General features: G+C 43.6%; 1 protein-coding gene across 1 annotated transcript in view; it reads right to left on the reverse strand.

Moving 5' to 3' along the window:
• WSCD1 (WSC domain sialate O sulfotransferase 1) overlaps positions 1-19,219 on the reverse strand; it is a 70,677-nt gene that overhangs the window by 38,367 nt on the left and 13,091 nt on the right. Inside the window, exons 2-3 of the mRNA XM_006138563.5 lie at positions 10,358-11,067; positions 521-635 (exon numbers count right to left, since the gene is read on the reverse strand). Of these exons, the coding sequence (XP_006138625.3) occupies positions 521-635; positions 10,358-10,784 (542 nt within the window). The 5' untranslated portion in view covers positions 10,785-11,067. The remainder of the gene's footprint in view (positions 1-520; positions 636-10,357; positions 11,068-19,219) is intronic.

Consider the following 19,219-nt stretch of genomic DNA (forward strand, 5'->3'; position numbering starts at 1 on the left):
TGCTTTCTCTTGCCCCTAGGACCGGAGAGACTGGTGTAGAAGTACAAACCTGTACCTGCCATAAATTCTTACCACCACCCCTCATGCCGGTTCAGCTAATCTTACACCTCTGCTCCGAAGTTGAGGTAAACCAGGGAGTCATTTTTGCACCCAGACACAATGTTCCTGTCCATCTTATTTCCCATGTGCAAACTGTAGTTCACATTACAGTTTAGACCTCAAACTGGTCCAGTGAACATTTCCTGTATGATCTGTTCATTTCCATTCATCCAAGCAGTAATCCTGGGGAAGGACACTAACCCAAAATGGCTTTGCCACTGTAGCTAGGCAGGGGTGAAAAAGTCCCCTTCTTGCAGTGTTGCCAAGCAACCTTCTATTTGGAGGCATGAGGTAAACACCGTTTTCAATACTGTTTGTCTCCTCTTTAATATATGCACATTCTTCCCCCTTCTGAATGCAATTCTAAATTCCCTTTGTTATCGGAGAACAGATAAAAGTGCAGTGAAAAATCTCTCTTTACCTCTCAGCACAAGCTTCTTGACAATGAGATACTGTCATTTTTCTTAAGTCATAAAACACCGCTCCCTTCAGTGTCTTCTCCCTGGAATCATCACTGAAGCATCCAACATAAGTGCCTAAAGTACATGAAATAGCACAATAGTTAGAGATAATCTTACATTCTAGAACATTCAAGTGCAAATTCAAGGTCCTTCGTTAGACATGGCACTTTGATATTTGCTCAGGTAATAACAATAGGTTTGGTAGACTGAGCTGATACATAGACTAGTCATCTTGACATTCAACTCCCCTAAGGAATATTTGGTATTGGGGGGCAAAGTTAAGATTGGGCAATAGGGAGGCCAAATTGGGAGAGGGGGACCCACAGAAAGACCAGGAGATACCTGTGTGTGCCAGTGAGAGTTATATCTAGTTGGAGTTATTTGGGTAGGTGGGGAATAGACAGGTGATGGAAATATAGAGGGAAAGGAAACGTACCCACATAATTTATTTTAAAATGTAAGATCCTGCCTTCTCCGCCTGATGTTGTTCCGAGACCCTTGCACACCCCTTTCCTCCCTTCTGTAGTTCCTTTTGTCCATCACCCATGGCAACAGAGCCCTCCATCAGCCATCCCTGTTGCACCATTCCATGTCATCCTGTCCTGAGTCCTCACCACACTGCCGCATTTATTTCCCCTGCCCCTGTCTATGTTCCCAGCATCCTATCTCCTCTTCCATGCTGCCAGGACCAAGGTAAGCCCTCAGCACAAGTTATGGCAGCATCTAACTTGCACCTGCCTGTAACAGCCTCCTCTAGCCAAGAGCCCTTCTCATAGACACAAAGTAAAGCAGCACTGCAGTTCATGCCCTTCTTTCTCTAGACTGTGCTTGGGCCTTCAGTGAGGGCAGGGAACTGGACTCGATGATCTCTTAAGGCCCCTTCCAGTTCTAGTGTTCTATGATTCTATAGCTACCCCACTTATATGAAGCAATAGCATTGGTCATCCTGGCCCTATGCCATCCTGGGATTTCCCTCTAGCCAGCTCACCTAGCTCTAACAGTTTTGTGATAGCAAACCATCTTCAGGGCAGCTGCAGCAATTGGTCAAGATCTGGCCCATGATGATCCTACAAAAGCCTGATCTAAAGTAGACCAGGCAGGTCATCTTAAGGTACATAACTCCAGCTACGCAAAATGCATTTTGCATAGCTGGAGTCAGTTAACCTTAAGCCAAGCTGTGGCAGCGTCCACACAGTGGGAAGCTGATGGGAGCAAATGCTCCCATTGGTTTCCCTTACTTCTTGAAGGAGGAGTATCGGACGCTGGCAGGAGCTGCCCTCAGCATTCGATTTACAGGTCTATACTAGACCTGCTAAATCGAATGCTAGAAGATTGATCTCCAGAGTGTTGATAGTCTGGTAAGCATAGACACGCCCAAAAAGAGTTAAGAAAAATGTTCAGAGTGAAGGGAAAGGATATTTTACAAATCCTGTGACTTAGAAAAAAACATAAAACTTCCCTGAAAAACTCCATCCTGGAATGAAATGAGAAGTTTAAGGAAGATAGGGATTTTTTTGGGGGGTGGGGTGGGGGGCAGGGGCGGGAGAATAGGTAGGGATGTAGACTGAGTTTGTAACAGAAAGGTAACTTTAGCCTTAACTACAGAGCTATTTGTCTGTCTAACCTACTGCACTATGCCCTCTCCCCATATCGCTATGACTGAGACATCTTATATGCATCTTGCTTTACTTGGCATACGAAAGCAAAATATCTCAGTTAGACTGCATCAAATATTGAGAATCTTGTCTTTTAGACGTCAGTAACAGACTCCTTGAAAAGCCTTTGTGACGTGATATATTGAAAAGAATTCACCGCTGGAAGAAATATGGAGATGCTTTATAACGTACAGCAACATGTATTTAAGTACATGGAAGCATTAAGGTATAAAGGATGAGAGTAAATTTGATTCTGGAGGCATCAATATTAAAATGGGAATATTAGAGGCTGCAAGTATCATGTGACCTGTAGACAGGAAGGGAAAATAAGATTAGAATTGATAAAATTCATACTGGGGAGTAATAAATCTAACTAAAGGAAAACAAAAAAACAAAAAGCTGCTCCACATGCTAATGGTGAATTCAGGGCTAGGAAAATAAACCCAACATTTCAATGGCACAAGCACCACAGTTGTTTCAAAGAACTGCATTGGTAATTTGCAAACATGCAATTAGAAAATTCACAAGCTGTGTCTCTATCTCCACAATAAGCTCTTAATGAGATGTGAGTTATGCACCTGCAGTAAGAATGTTCTGTATTTCACTGAAGCCTTTTGAGTTCACGGGCTTGATTCCACTCAGTTACCATTGAAAGTGTCACATGTGGGGCTCATGTCAAACTACGAGATAATGTAAGAGAATCTAAGTTATGTAAATTGCACCTGGTTCTAGCCCCTGAGGCAATTTCCGTCACTGTCAACTCCTTTAATTCTCTTATCTATTTATCAATATCAGCCTTAACCATAATGTTACAGGATCACTAGGACAACATAACTTCATGGAATAATATGTAATGAGACAGTAATTTCTGATGAAGCCTTATGAGCTATTAAAAAGCATCCTGTAAGTATACATTATTATTAACTGGGAATATTCTCTGTTGCTGGACAATACACCATATATTATTATTTGTATTAGAAGTAGTATTTGGGGGCCACATTGTGCTAGATGCTGTACAATTATCTGGAGAATACATTCTCTGCCCTGAAGAGCCTAGAATCCTAACAGACAAGAAAGTTAAAGGAAACAAAGGAGAAATAACTTGTCCAAAGACATGCATCAAGTGAGTGACAAAGCTGGAAATTACAGCAGTGTGAATAACTGATTTTTTCAGTTATCTGGAAATTACAGAAAAATAGGGAGTAGGGGTAATTGTTGAGTTGACTCTGCTATGATTTTTTTTTTCAAAATTTTTGTTATTGGTGTGGGAAAATAAAAGCCAAACAGTTCATTTTAATTTTGAGTTTTTAATTTTTTTTAAACAAAAATTTGTAAACAAAGTCAATTTGAATTTAAAAAAAGCCATCTATTTTGATTTTGTGGAGGAAATGGGGGGGGGGAGTTTTGACAAAAAATGTGTGCATGCTAAATAAATCTCTATATTTTGCCCCAAAAAAAAGTTTAATTGAAAAATGTTGCCTCTTCTAAAACCATGTCTAGTGCCCTAGATACAACATGACACAGCCTTCCTCTTTTAAATCAATTTTTTTCCAGGCCTACCAAAGTGGAGTAGAATGTATACTTTGAATAAGACCATCAGACCATCCTGGATACTGTGATGACCTCCATGGAAAGCAGACCTTTTGCTGGTTCTCTGCACTAGAGTAAAATTTTCCCCTCGGAGGTTTTTTTTTTTTTTTTAAATGAAGGTGTTGTGTTGACAGTATTTCCAGATCGAGGTTCCTTTACAATCCAAATGGCCAAACTGTTGCTCAGGAAACTCAGTCTGAGGTTTTTAAAGGTGCTTAAGTTGGTTTGGCCCATATCTCAACAGAGGCTTATGACCAGATCTGGGAGCCAGGTCCATTCTTTTGAGGATCTGGGCCTGAGCATCTTTTTTCCTTAGGGTTTTAAAGGGCTTAAAGGCCAGATTTTCAAAGGTATTCTGGTGCTTAAAGATGCAGCTAGGTGTCTAATGTTATCTCCAAAACCTACTTAAGTAGGTTATGTGCGTAACTTCCCACTGATGTATAACTGCTAACTTCCATAGCCTAGTGTTCCTGTGAAAATCCTTCGGTGTGCTAAAAATCTTATTTTTAAGGGGCAAAATAGCCTTGAAACCCTGGTCCTAGGTCACTGTCAAAAACGAGACTTAGGTGCTTTTGAAAATTCTACCCGATATCCTTTGTAAATTCTAGCCTTGTTGAACTATCAGCTCTTCAAGTTATTATATTAAAATGCATTGATGTTGAAAATATCCATAGAATTCATAAATGCCAATGCCAGAACCAGCCACTAATCTAGTGCCTTGCTGATGTTATAATTGCGAACTGAAAAGGAGCCAAGAGATTATTTATTGCTGCATCTCACTAGATTATGCACATATGAATATGCATCATTTGACTATTCAAATGAACATGAAGTGACAATATTAATAACAGCATTGTTAACAAGACTTTGGAAATTACACTCCATTAAAAATTAAACTTTCCATGTATATAGAGTGCTATTTTTTCCCCTCTCCTAGTAAACGTACTGGCTCTTTATTTCATTATGGATCCCTTCCAAGATATAATGAAATACTCAGTGATTATTATGCCTGCTGAAGTTTTAACTTCACGTAGTGATTTCCTTTCAATAAAATGTCTCATCGCCTTAAAGTGGCTGTTTTATTTGAATACTCCTCCATTCTCAGCTTCATACTGATAGCATGTGGGCTGCTCATAGGTTTAGCTGATGTGTCCACCCCACAACCACTCAAGCACTGTTTGAACAGCTACTAAGTCAAATCCTTGGTGAGCGTAGGTGGAATCACTGGATCCGAGATACTTAACGCTGTTCGGTTCTTTTTTGTCCCCCATCAACAGAATAGTTGAGAGCCTCACAATCTTCAATGTATTTATCCTCACAGCACCCCTCTGAGGTAGGGCAATGCTATTTTACTAATCTGTAAAATGGGGATTTGGGCCACTAAACCCTGGTCTACATTAGGACTTTATTTGGAAATAACCCCCTTTAGGTCAAAAAGATAAGAGGAGTGTCCACACTACCACACCTGTTATTTTGAAATAACAGGCCACTTAATTAAAAATCTGTACTTCTGCTTTTCATTGGGAGTATTGCTAATTCCAAAATAGTTATTTTGAAATAACAGTAGTGTGGACACTCCAGTGCCGCTATTTCAAAATAAGTACTCCCCAGAGTAATTCAAACTACTCCCCAGTGCTTCCTGGGGCTTTAAGTCTGAGGTAGGGCGTCCACATCAACGGATCCTGCCTCAGACTAATTTCAAGGCTTCCCCATAATGTGGACACACTAGTTCGATTTTGTTAAATGAGGAGTTAAGTCGAATTTACTAATTTTGAAATAGTTTCCTAGTACAGTCATGGCCTAAGTGACTCACTGGAAGGTCACACAAGGGAGTGGATGGTAGAACAATGAAATAAACCTGTATTTCCCAAGTACCAAGCTAATTCCCAATACACCAGGCCATTCTTTCTCAGTTTTCCAGTCACTCTTGCCCTCTCTTCACCTATGAATCAGCAACAACTCAGTTGAAGCTGAAAGAGCTAGAAGAGCATGCAGGTGTTGTGAGTGACAGGAGAATCTGAGCTAACCTCCTGAGAGTTTCTTCCACCATCCAGACTTAAAGTTGTGGAGCTTCTGGGAATTTATCAAAGCCAGCAAGCCAGATTTATTTCAGAAGATACCTTGAAACTCATGAAAACTACATGGGGTGTAAAAATGTGCAGCATGAAAGTACAAAGGGAATCTGGATGAAGTGAACATAATGTGAACTTGTTTCCTGAAGGTCTCTTCCCTTCCCTGGAAATCTTGTCACATGATACAAAAAATTTGTCAAGCCCATGCACTGTATGTGCCCTGGAATTGTTAAATTATCACTCATCTATTGGGCCAGCAAAAGAAGAAGGTGAACTGTCTTTATAATCATAAAAGAGATCCTTTGAACTGATTAAACACTAACCTTGAATAGAGCATAGGTAGAAAAGCCAGCCATCTCCTAGGTGTCTCAGCTGGTTCTTACCAACAATCATCCTTTGGACAGAAGTAAATTCAAGAACGTGGGAGCCAATGTTAGGGAAGAATTAATTATTAGCTGAAAAAAATCTTTTGATTCCTAAGAGTCAACATGTCTTAGCGTATTTTCAGACCAATCACTAGTTGGAGTCAATCACAAGGTGTATAAGATATAGCTTGGTTGTGTGTTCTTTGCTAGACCAGGAGTTTCTGTTAGGCTACAGCTACACAGTGGCTGTGTCTACACTGGGCCACTTATTCCGGAAAAGCAGCCGCTTTTCCGGAATAAGCTGCAAGCTGTCTACACTGGCCGCTTGCTTTTCCGGAAAAGCAATGACGATCTACTGTAAAATTGTCAGTGTTTTTCCAGAAAAACTATGCTGCTCCTGTTCGGGCAAAAGTCCTTTTCCGGAAAAACTGTTCCAGAAAAGGGCCAGTGTAGACAGCACAGTAGTCTTTTCTGCAATGACGATCGGGGCTTTTTTCCGGAAAAGCGTGTCTACATTGGCCATGGATGCTTTTCCGGAAAAGCATCCTGCCAATGTAGATGCACTTTTCCGGAAATACTTTTAACGGAAAAACTGTTCCGTTTTAAGCATTTCCGGAAAAGGGTGCCAGCGTAGACGTAGCCTATGAGTTTTGCCAAAAGAGGCAATGCAAATGAAGCACGGATTAGCATTTTCTTGCACTTCATTTGCATAATCTCTTTCGGTCCGTGTCTGCGCAAGGGGTTTTTGCACAAAAACAAGCAGTATGGGCGTCTCCTTTTTGCGCAATATCCATATGCCTCCTGGGGAGAGGCTACACTACATTAGGTGTACTGTTACATGCTGCTTTTCACCCTGTAATGACCTGGCAATGGCCACTCAAATCCTTCTGTTTATTGTAATTCCCTGATAGTAGAGCTTTTGAGCAGGGCTCCCCTGTCTCAGCGGGTTTGGTACAAAGCAGTATGTTCGATCACGTTACTCCCACCCCACATCCGCTTAAGGCTCATTGCCTTTAATGCGGCTGACTGGACACATCTGAGCGTGTGGCTTGGTAAAGGCTATGTTGCAGTTAACTCCTACTGAAAGCCATGGGAGTCTTTCCATTTACTCACAAGGGTTCTTAAGGCCGGCTTTTCAACAATATTTAGGCACCAGAAAATGCAGATGGGCATCATGTGGGATTTTCAAAAGTGCGTCAGCAGATTAGGGCACTGAGGGGCCATGTAGGCGAATGAGTGGGCTACATGAGTGGCCCTTCTTCATCTCAGTGGGCTGCTAGATTGTCATAACCAAGATGGTCTCCTGGGGTAGGGTAGCTTTGCTAACTGCACTTCCGCACCCTTTGATTGGCTGCAGAGGGAGCACGTGGCTCTCACAAGGTTGTGTACAATCAGCACTCACCTCACTTCACATGCCCTTGCTTTAAGTGAGTGTCACTTTTGTATACCGGAGGAAAAAACGGCCACAGATGGAAATAAGTGGAATCTGGCAATCCTGTGTGAGGGCAACGGTAAACAAAATGTGTCATGGGCCACACATAGAACTCCAATGGCCCACATGCGGCCCTTGTGGCCACAGGTTACCCACCACTGGGTGAGAGATTAATTCCCTTTGAAACCAAGGGGCCTTAGGCAAAAGTGTACTGGAAATCAAAACAGGCCCAGGAAATAGGTTGAGAATGGCCCTCCCCATGACGTCACCTCTGCGTGCCCCTCAAGCCCCGCCCCCTGCATCATGCCCAGCACGTGGCGCAGGTGGCGGCTTGGGCTCTGTGTGCCGCATACAGCGTGGACGCAGAGCCAGCGGTCCACTGGACGACGGCCCACCGGGAAATTCCCAGTATCCCTCCGGGCCAGTCCACCTCTAGCCTTAGCTAAGACATTTTTGACAATGCTACTTAGGCAGGTGGTTATCTTCACTGTGGTGGACCGTAATCTGTGCAATTTATTCTCTCAAATAATCCACCCTTGTCCCAGCCTCCGTGCTTTTATACAGTGCCTCACTTATTCTCCCCAAGAGGACTTTTCAGTAGGACTGTGCAAATTACTGAGCAGTGAGATAACTGGTGTTTTTATTTCAGTTTGGTAAGTGAAACAAAAAAAAATTACAGAACAAAACAAAACAAAAAAGCTTGTTTAAATCAAACTCATTGTTTAGTTCCTCCCAGTTTTCATTTTGTGGTGCAGTCAGTTTTTCATTTGTTTGTTTGTTTGATTTTTTTTGACCTTTTTCTTAAAAAAAATAACTGTGGACAAATTTGAAACAAAAAAGTCATGGCAGCCTCTGTCCGCAGAAGCCCAAGCTCGCCCCTGATCCCGGGGTGATCCTGTGTCCCAGGCAGCAGTGCAGGGTGGTGGAGGGCTCCCTGGGAGCAAGGTCGGAGCACACTGGCTGCTAGCCCCACCCCCGGTGACTGTCGAATAGTCACGTAACTGCTAAGATTTCATGAAGTTACACAACTACTCAATTACATGATAGCTAACATCCCTTGACCCAAAGTAGGGAAGAAAGGGCTCAGAGTACAGCAAGACAAGACTCCATTACCCCTCCCCATGTCACACAACTCTGTAAAACAAGTCCCATGGGGAGAGCATGCTGCACCCCTTAAAGAAGAGTAGCAGTTTGAACTTCTCTCCAGAATGCACCGGAGATGCAGAATGGTATCTAGTAACTTCGGTGCAGTGGTGTAGCTCTGCACTGACTCAAACACCAGGCTGGGTCTTACAGGTACAATCATGCCCCAGGAGAGTAGCCAGTGATTCTGCTGGGTTAATTCATGCTTTGATCATGCCTGTTTCCCCCACTGAATTCAGTGGGGCAGCACGTATATAGATAATGAGGCAGCACATATAGGGTGTGTCTACACTGCACTCATAGCTCAAAATAAGTCTACACAGCACTCATTTTGAAATAAACTGCTATTCCGAAACATCCCTTACGCCTCATGGAATGAGGTTTACAGGGATGTCGGAATAGCAAACCCGTTATATTTCAAAATAATGGGTGCACTCAAAAGACACCGAATAGCTATTTTGAGATACTGGAGGTATCCCAAAAAAGCAATGGAGTGTAGACATAGCCTTCAGGAGTTTCTCAGCTGGAGTAGGTGGCAGAATCTGGATCACCGTGAGGTGAATTTTGTTTCTATCAATTTGGATGACATTCCATTTACAGTATTATTAATTTGTGAGGTGGAAACACACCAGTCTTACGCCCTGCACTTTGGCTTCTAATTCATAGCATTGTTGCATGGATGTACATTCCCCTTTCAAAGTCTCAGAGGGGTAGCAGTGTTAGTCTGTAACTTAAAAAAATCTTACAAAATGAGTGGTCCTGTAGCATCTTAGAGACTAACTAACTATATATATACAGAGAGAGAGAGAGAGAGAGAGAGAGAGAGAATCATGAGCTTTTGTGGGCACAACACACTTTTTCAGATGAGTGGAGCAAAAGGCACAGAAACCCCAAAATGTAATTCCCCTTTCAGTTTGCTTTCCTATTATTATATTGCAGCAAACTCTTCTAATGCCCAGGAAATGTCCCATCCATTCCAGGATTTTCTGTTCTTTCGTGAGAGGGAAACCAATTTAATAATTTTCATCTCGCTTGCTTGAAGGAAGAATAAAGTAAATCTGGGCTATACAGTCCAACCCACTGTGAAACCATTCCTAGAAGGATGCATTGGTTGCTAATTGTTTATACAAACATAGGAGAATACACAGCTTTACATACGTGAAGGAACATTCAATCATAGAGTAGCAATATGGTAAGTGAATTGTTTGTAACCATATTCTCATTTATGGCCAGATACTGACTTACATCCTTAACCGCATATTAAGCATTATTTTTCTCTATATGAAGTTCCATTAAATTCAGTGAGCCTAATTTTGGAATAAAGGACCACTCAAACGAGCGTGGCTTGCAGAATCGTAAATATTTTGGATGGTTACAGATACTTAGTTTGTATAAATTGGTTTGCAAATGCTCAAGAGCAAAATAGATGTACATTCCTGTAAGCTGTCAGAATACTTCTCAGGTGCTCATGCAAGGTATCGATCTTTGCTTAAAACAAGGTCATACATGACAGAAACTAGAAGTTGGGAAAAGCTCTTACCTTTGTTTTCACCTGTCTGTGGCATCACCTTAGACCCCATGGCTTGCATGGGTTCTTGATCATTAATGAACCTGTGAAACCATCTTCTTCTTAACTGTCTCAGTTCTGAGTTCCGAGATATTAGCCACCGTGGCCCATATCTCTGATCTGATGTTGGGTGACGGAGCTCATCCATGTCCATCAAAAGCTTAGCACGCAAACGAGGGTTTTGCATCGTCCGGGCATCTAGGATCCCAACTCCTACCACCATGTCTGAAATTGGTGAGGCCTGAATATTTGAGGTCCCACGTGTGCCTTGTTGGATAGCCAATCGGGATCGCTGTAATAAGAGAAGGCTGCCAGCCATTAGGTAAGCTGCTGTGAGAAAGAAGAGCAGAAACTGGGTCCGCCGAAGAAATTTCTGTAGTCTGAAAAAGGGTTTGGCCATGCCCTTCCGGAAGCTGGGCAATTCACGCCTTCAAAACGGTCCCTGAATCACCGTTTGAAATTGTATTAGTTTCTCCCATAAGTTCATCCCATCACTTTAATGTGTCCTCCCCGACAAAAATGGTCATTTTCCATCACAGCAGCAACTACAATCACATCATGCTTTATATCCATGGAATTGTGGGGCTTCTGGGCAGCTGATCTGGTTCAGGTGACCTTATGAACAGTTCCATGACTGTGGCCAGCTGCTCTTCATAAAATCAGATTCCAAAAGGAAAAGAAACCTGGAATATGAAAAAAAAAGAGTTGGTTTTGATCCTATTATCAAACACTTATGATGCTAAGTTCTTTTATTTTAGCTAAACATGTAAAGACAATAATCCCGGTAGAATGATTGATTTAAAAAGGACCCAGTGACAGATTTCCAATTCTACCTTTTTCTTTATGGTAACTTGAAATGTACAAGAAACACTTTCATGATTAGAATATTCTCCTCGGGATGTTTGGAATGGTAAATCCTTTTATTTCCTTTTGCAAATAGCTGACATCCCTGGTCTTTGTAACTGACTAGAACCGGTAGTCACAATACAGACATCTTTATAGGAAAGTATTATTGGATACTTTCTTTTCCATGTTACAGTAGCTAAGCTACAAATCTAGATCAGAAGAGAACAGCAGTGTGGGTGTATGGCGAAGAAAAATGAAATGGCATCAGCTCTCAAAGGAAAAGAGAATAGTTATTAATCTCCACGAATCACAGTAAAATGAGGCTTTATGCTGGAAAGATAGTTCCAATATAGATATAAAGCATATAGAATATGTGTGTGTATTTTTGTGCCTTGAGATACTCGCCAAACTTAAAAGTAAGCTAAAGATTCCACTAATTTGATTCTAGTGTATGTTTCTGTGTAATTTGTGTGACTGGCTGTGAACGGGCATGTGTAGATAATCTATAGATTTAAATTAATGGAATTTTATATTTTCTTTTAAAGTTTTCCATATATCTCTAGACTATATTGGGGCTTTACCAGGCTGTAAGTTATTTTGATCGACACCGTGACAGGATTATCCAAGCAAGAAAAAGCTCTTTTGTACTCTACGTAACCTTTAACCTCCTGGAACAAATAAAAATTGGCATCTTGCCATATGTTCCCTGAGTTCCTGGTCAATGACTCCTCTGTGGAACCATGAAAGCAGTGGGAAAAGATGCAGTTTGTTCCAGAAAAGAAAATGTTATGGCTCTTGTTTAACTTGCATTCAGAGCACCCTCGAAACCAGCATTAGGGCAAGGAAACTTGCTATCCACTCACCTGCCATTCTTTTCATATCATTCTTTACAGTTCTTGATTAAATCTTTGAGGATACTTCTATATGCTTCTTGCTAAAATGTATATGATTATGTAAAATTCTGCCTTCATTCTGTTTAACGGTTCCCTTTTCCTTAGTTGTGTAATCACCTTGCTTCATAATCAGCAATCAATAAAAGCAAAACCTTTCTCATTCAAAAATATATTGCAGCTCCTTTGACCAGCTATTCTCTTTGCCCAATCCCCTTGTAGTCCATTTTTCCTAGCAGATTGGTCTTAGGAGAAAAGGTCAAGACATTCCAATTTAGCAGATCAGTCTGACGTGGTTTTTGATGACCTGACGCAGAGAGCTCTTAATTTAAAACCAAAGTATCCAATTTTAAATCCCCTAGGGCTGAGTAGCATCTGAAACATGTGGTAAGATTTTGCTGTGTTCCCCTCCACTGCTCCATTTTTTCCAAATATTAAACTTCACAAGCAATTCTCATCTTCTCACCTATAATAACTGGAATTTTGCAGCTCACATCCATAATTCAGCTGACAAACTTCTGATGGATTCAGTGTGCTCCAAAAGACATATTGTATGAAATCATTTAAGGCCTGATCTGCCACTGGTGCAAATCAGCATGGCACCATACAGTGCTGAATGAGACCAGCTGAAGATCCGATCCTTAGTATTTGTTATTTAACATCTTTGATCAACAACACTGAGTGCTCAGGCTCAGAAAGGATAATAATGGGGTTATAAAATACTGAGATAAACAAATAGAAGATTATTTATAATAATTACATATTGCAGATTACTAGTTATAATTTTGCTGAAGGAACACTGTAAAAATCACATAAGAACCATTTGATTCACTATTTGTGCATAACATTCACCTGTTTCCAACATCTCTGTTGTTCCCTAAATAGACTAACTCTAAAAGGAAGCTGGTCACACATGTTAAATATTCAAGTTTCTGAGGGGAAATTATGACTGTATACTAGACCAGGAAAGTCGGTCGGTTTAAGATGCAAAATGCATAGCTGGAGTCAGCTTACCTTAAACCAAGCCATAGCGGTGTTCACAGAGGGTGTGTCTAAACTACGCCCCTCTGTCGGCAGAGGGATGTAAATTAGACACAACAAAAGAGCAAATGAAGCGGGGATTTAAATATCCCTCACTTCCTTTGCATAATAGCACCCTGGCTCTGTTTTGAACACGCGCCATTTTGAAACTGAAACCACGGGTTTTTTTTGACACGGTTTTTCCGGGAAGTACAGGATCTTTCAAAAAATCGCCCTGTTGTTGGAAATCCCCACTTCATTTGCACATTCGATGTGTCTAATTTACATCCCTCTGCCAACAGAGGGATGTAGTCTAGACGTAGCCAGAGCGAGAGGCTGATAGGAGCAAACACTCCCATCGGCTTCCCTTACTCCTCACAAAAGGAGGAGTACTGCAAACCAGTTGGGGCTGCCCTTAGTGTTCAATTTACAGGTCTATACTAGACAGCTGTGTCTAAACTGCACCCCTTTTCCGGAAAAGGGATGCAGATGAGACAAGTCGGAATTGCAAATGCAGCGGGGATTTAAATTTTCCCCGCTCTATTTGCATGAACATGGCTGCCGCTTTTTTCCGGCTCGGGGCTTTGCCGGAAAAAAGCGCCAGTCTAGACGGGGATCGTTCAGAAAAGAAAGCCTTTTCCGAAAGGTCCCTTATTCCTCTTAAAATCAGGAATAAGGGACCTTTCGGAAAAGGCTTTATTTTCCGAAAGATCCCCGTCTAGACTGGTGCTTTTTTCCGGCAAAGCCCCGAGCCGGAAAAAAGCGGCAGCCATGTTCATGCAAATGGATCGGGGAAAATTTAAATCCCCGCTGCATTTGCAATTCCGACTTGTCTCATCTGCATCCCTTTTCCGGAAGAGGGGTGCAGTGCAGACACAGCCGACCTGTAAATTGAACACCGGAAGATCGACCTCCGGAGTGTCAATCCACAGGTAAGTATAGACGTGCCCTTGTAGTGTAGACAAAGGCTTTGCAGATAGAGGAATCAGTTAAGGCACACCCTTGTGGTCAGATAGCACACCTCAGTCTTCCATTTGTTAAAGGGAGGACTACAACAGGTCATGCTGAAAGGCGAACTGTTAGACTAGAGGGAGTTTACTGGTGGAAATTCCCAGGATCAAACTTGTGACCCATCTTATTTAACAATTGCAGTAATGATGATGGCAGAAAAAGTGGGAGTGTATTTAAAAAAAAATCAGCTGATGCAAAGTTGGGAGGTACTGCCAATGCAGAGGAGGACCAGAATATTATACAGGAAGACTTAGATGATCTAGAAAACTGGAGTAATACAAATGATATGACATTTAATAGAGAACGTGAATAGTTAGGGGTTAATAAAAAGATATATACAATGGGGATTTATTTGTTGGAAGTGACAGAAAAGGAGAAAGACTTGGGGGTACTGGTAAGTCACAGAGGGTATGTCTACACTACAAAGTTAATTCGAACTAACAACTGTTAGTTCGAATTAACTTTAATAGGTGCTACACATGCAAACCGCTAGTTTGAACTTAATTCGAACCAGCGGAGCGCTTAATTCGAACTAGGTAAACCTCATTCTACGAGGACCAATGCCTAGTTTGAATTAAGTAGTTCGAATTAAGGGCTGTGTAGCCACTTAATTCGAACTAGTGGGAGGCTAGCCCTCCCCAGCTTGCCCTGGTGGCCACTCTGGGCACAACCAGGGAAACTCTTCTGCCCCCCTTCTGGCCCTGAAGCCCTTAAAGTGCCACGGTCCGGCTACAGTGCTCGTGCCAGGTGCAAGCCTGCCAGCACGCAGCCAGCAGACACTGCACCTGGCACGGCATGCGTCAGCCACCCGCTGCCACCCAGCCCTCCGCCTCTTCCCAGGACCAGGCTGGCGGCTCACAGGAGACTGCCCAGGGCCACAAGAGGCGAGCGCCCACCTGGTCTAGTGTAGAGATCGTGGACCTCGTTGAGGTTTGGGGGGAGGCCTCCAATGTCCATGACCTCCGCACTAGGCACAGGAAAGCGGCCGTCTAGGCCAGGATAGCTGCCAGCCTGGCCACCAAAGGCCACATGCAAACCTAGGAGCAGGTTTGCATGAAAATCAAGTTGGTCCAGTGAGACCCCCGCCCCTGAGCCCAGTAGCCTGTCTGCTGACAGGTACCTCAGAGGGGATGGACCGAAGACAATAACCAAGCGATTTGTCTTGTGCCATCCATCTCCAGCCTTCCACAGAGGCCACTGACACCGTTCCTACCCCCTGGGTAATAGCACTCCATGGACCCAACCTCCCTGAATTTATCTAACTTCTCTTTAAACTCTGTTACAGTTCTAGCCTTCACAGCCTCCTGTGGCAAGGAGTTCCACAGGTTGACTATGTGCTGTGTGAAGAAGAACTTTTGCTTATTATTTTTAAACCTGCTGCCATTCATTTCATCTGGTGTCCTCTAGTCCTTCTATTATGAGAACTAATGAAGAACTTTTCTTTATGCACCCTCTCCACACCACTCATGCTTTTATAGACCTCAATCATATCCCCCCTCAGTCTCCTCTTTTCTAAGCTGAAAAGTCCCAGTCTCTTTAGCCTCTCTTCATATGGGACCTGTTCCAAACCCCTAACCATGTTAGTTGCCCTTTTCTGAACCCTTTCCAAGGCCAAAATATCTTTTTTGAGGTGAGGAGACCACATCTGTACACAGTACTGAAGATATGGCGTACCATAGTTTTATACTTCCCCATCTCCTTCTTCCCCTGGCTTCCCCCTTCCAGCTCCCTCCTCCCAGGTTTCCCCCTCCCCTCTCCCACCCTCTCTCTTCCCCTCTCCCTCCTCTTTTTCCCAGTCTCCCCAGAATTTAATCCCCCCCGTTTTGTTAAATAAAGAGAGTTTCTATTTTTGAACACGTATCCTTTATTTTTTACATCAGGAAGGGGGGCTAGGGAGGGGTAAGTGGAAGGAGGTGAGGGAGGAATGGGGCATGAGCCCCCGATGGGGAGGATTGGGGTGGCTCTGCGGGCTCCTCAGGGTGGAAGCTCTCCTGCAGCCCCCCCGATTGACTCCCCCAGATGGCAACCTGCTGCAAGTGCAGCCGGGCTGATGGCCGAGTGCTGTGATGTGCCGAGTGTGGGCACTCAGAGCACTCCAAGTCAGGACTGCTTTGCTGTCCCTCATCGAGGTAGACAAGCAAGCGGGGAACCCTGAGAACTGTCTGTTCGGGTTGGGGGTCGGGTCCCTTTAAGCACAGCCCTCGACTAGCCTGAGGCAGCAGCTCCACACTCTAAGGTCTAACCTGATGCCCTACCGCACTGGTTCCGGCCAGGCTTAACTTTGGTTCAGGGTACACTCAATGTGGACATGCTAGTTTGAATTAGCAAAACGCTAATTCAAATTAGTTTTTAGGTCTAGATGCACTAGTTTGAATTAGCTTAGTTCGAATTAACTAATTAGAATTAAGTTAGTTCAAATTAGTGCTGTAGTGTAGACTTACCCCCAGAGATTATGGGCCCATTACAGGAGTAGCTGGTGAGGTTCTGTGGCATATCGGAGGTCACACTAGATGAGCATGATAATCTAGGAACCCATTCATAATAATGTGTGACAGAATTTTTTTTAAAAAAATTGATTGATAATACCAGTGTTTATTTAAGGATTTTTTGGGTCAATTTAAATTTTCACAGTTGTGCAAAATTATCCATCTCTATATACTAGGGTATGTCTACACTACCCCGCTAGTTCGAACTAGCGGGGTAATGTAGGCATACCGCACTTGCAAATGAAGCCCGGGATTTGAATTTCCCGGGCTTCATTTGCATAAGCCGGGCGCCGCCATTTTTAAATCCCGGCTGGTTCGAACCCCGTGCCGCGCGGCTACACGCGGCACGCACTAGGTAGTTCGAACTAGGCTTCCTAGTTCGAACTACCGTTACTCCTTGTGGAATGAGGAGTAACGGTAGTTCGAACTAGGAAGCCTAGTTCGAACTACCTAGTGCGTGCCGCGTGTAGCCGCGCGGCACGGGGTTCGAACCAGCCGGGATTTAAAAATGGCGGCGCCCGGCTTATGCAAATGAAGCCCGGGAAATTCAAATCCCGGGCTTCATTTGCAAGTGCGGTATGCCTACATTACCCCGCTAGTTCGAATTAGCGGGGTAGTGTAGACTTACCCCTAGAGTGTTTGTCTGTGTGTCTGTCTGCAAGTCAATTTGTTCAAGGACTCACCCTAAAGAGTAAGAGCGAGGGCCACCAAATTTTGTATGCAGGGTCCTCATCTCCTGACTTTAAGCAAGGTCGGGGTTTGGTTGTGCCAGGCCAACAGGAGGCTCCTGGAAAAGGACTGGTTTCCATAACGTGCAAAGGGAGGGGCTGCTGTTTGGAGGGACATGATACTAAGTGGCTCCTGGGGGCAGCAAGCCTGCAGGGGAGAGCGACTTGCCCCATGTCATTGGGGGTTGGCGTACCTCCATGGGAGTGGCCAGTAGTGCTGAGGCTCTTCCATCTTTCCTGCCAGCACACAGGCATGTCGCTCCTCTGCCCCAAACCCTTTCGCCTCACTCCCGGTCCTTGGTCACAGCACCCGGGGAGGGGAGAGGGAGAAAAACGATCCCTGGTGGCCCAAGTCCTGAGGGGAGAGAAATTTTTCTGGCAGCCAGGTAGGGGGAAGGGGGGAAAAACACCCCTAGTGGCTTGAGGGGGGGAGGGGAGAGAAGATGCTCCTAGGGGCTGGCGTGGGGGAATGAAAACACCACTGCTGGTCAGCCTGGGGGGAGAGATTAAATACTCCTGGAAGTTGGGGGAGAGCCCCTGGGAGGGCAGGGGGGAAAGAAAATGCCCCTGGCAGCTGTGGGTGGTGGTGGCAGGGTAGAGAAAACATCCCTGGTGGCCATAGGGGTTGGTGCGAGAAAACACCCCTGGGTGACCAGGGGGACACTGGGAGGAGAGAAAATGTCCTGTGGCCAGGGGTACTGGGGGGTAGAGGAAACACTCCCCCTCTCGCACTCCTCCCTGCCCCAGCCTCCTCCCCCACCCCCATCCTCAAGGCCCAGCCCTAACTCCTGCACCCCCCGCTCCACACCACACCATCAGCCCCCTGCCCTAAAGGACCGGGGCAATGCGGGGTAAGTCTGCTAGTGTTTTATAAGCATTTCTCTAGTGTTATTTATTTACATTTTCACAGTTAGAGGAAATTGTGAGGAGTGAGACATGGTGGGGAGTGTCGGAGAACTTTCCAATGACAATAGATTTTGTGTTTCATAAAGTTAAAGCTTTTCAACAGTTAAAATTCAAGCTGTCAACATCACATGTCAAAATGTTCCAAATAAATATCTTTAAATTAAACTCTAAGGCTTTTATTATTTTTGATGGAAGTATATTTCATCTCTGTGTGTGTTTACAGCAAAATCAATGTTCACCAACATTACCAATAAAGCTAATCCTGCCAAGCTTATTCATAATATAGATTCTGATAGATGCAGTTATTAATGTGCTATAGTATTCAATACTATGATCTCTTTATTAAGGTGATGGTTATTGCAATCATAAACACTCAGTTGTTTTATGAACTTTTTCTTTAACGCTGACACATGACCAGGTAGATTTATTATATTCACAATACTTTTGCTTTTTTTATTATTTTAAGGTTTTCTTTTGAGTACTCAAAAGAGATCCAGTAATAATTGGAAGAAATGGTTAAAACCAAGCTTCTCAAGTCTGTTCAAGGAAACGACATAAAAAGTCTTGCAGGGTAGAAAAGAATTAAAACGCATCACTCTGAGAAGTACATCACTTGGTTTAGAATACAGATGGGAAAACTGAGGCACAAAGCAGATCCTGAGTCAGGGGTGAGGGCGGCAGCAGGAACCGGCAGCCCCAAGTGCGGTGAGGGGAGGAACGGCTTCTGCTCCCAGCTCCCTCTGCTCTTGTAGCTGTTGGCTATCGCTGCTGTCATTCTTGGGGCTGCCAGCTGCTGCTTCTGTCAGCCTCCCTCCCCACCGTGCTTGAGGCTGCAGCACCATGTACCCAGTAAACATGACCCGTTAAGGTTAACCAGTTACCTGTTCACATCCCTAATTCATATCTCAAAAGGTAATTAGGTACTTACGTATCTTGTGTGGACCTAGG

Source organism: Pelodiscus sinensis, chromosome 21, assembly GCF_052426305.1.
Source record: "Pelodiscus sinensis isolate ZL-2025 chromosome 21, ASM5242630v1, whole genome shotgun sequence".
Lineage (NCBI taxonomy): Eukaryota > Metazoa > Chordata > Testudines > Trionychidae > Pelodiscus > Pelodiscus sinensis.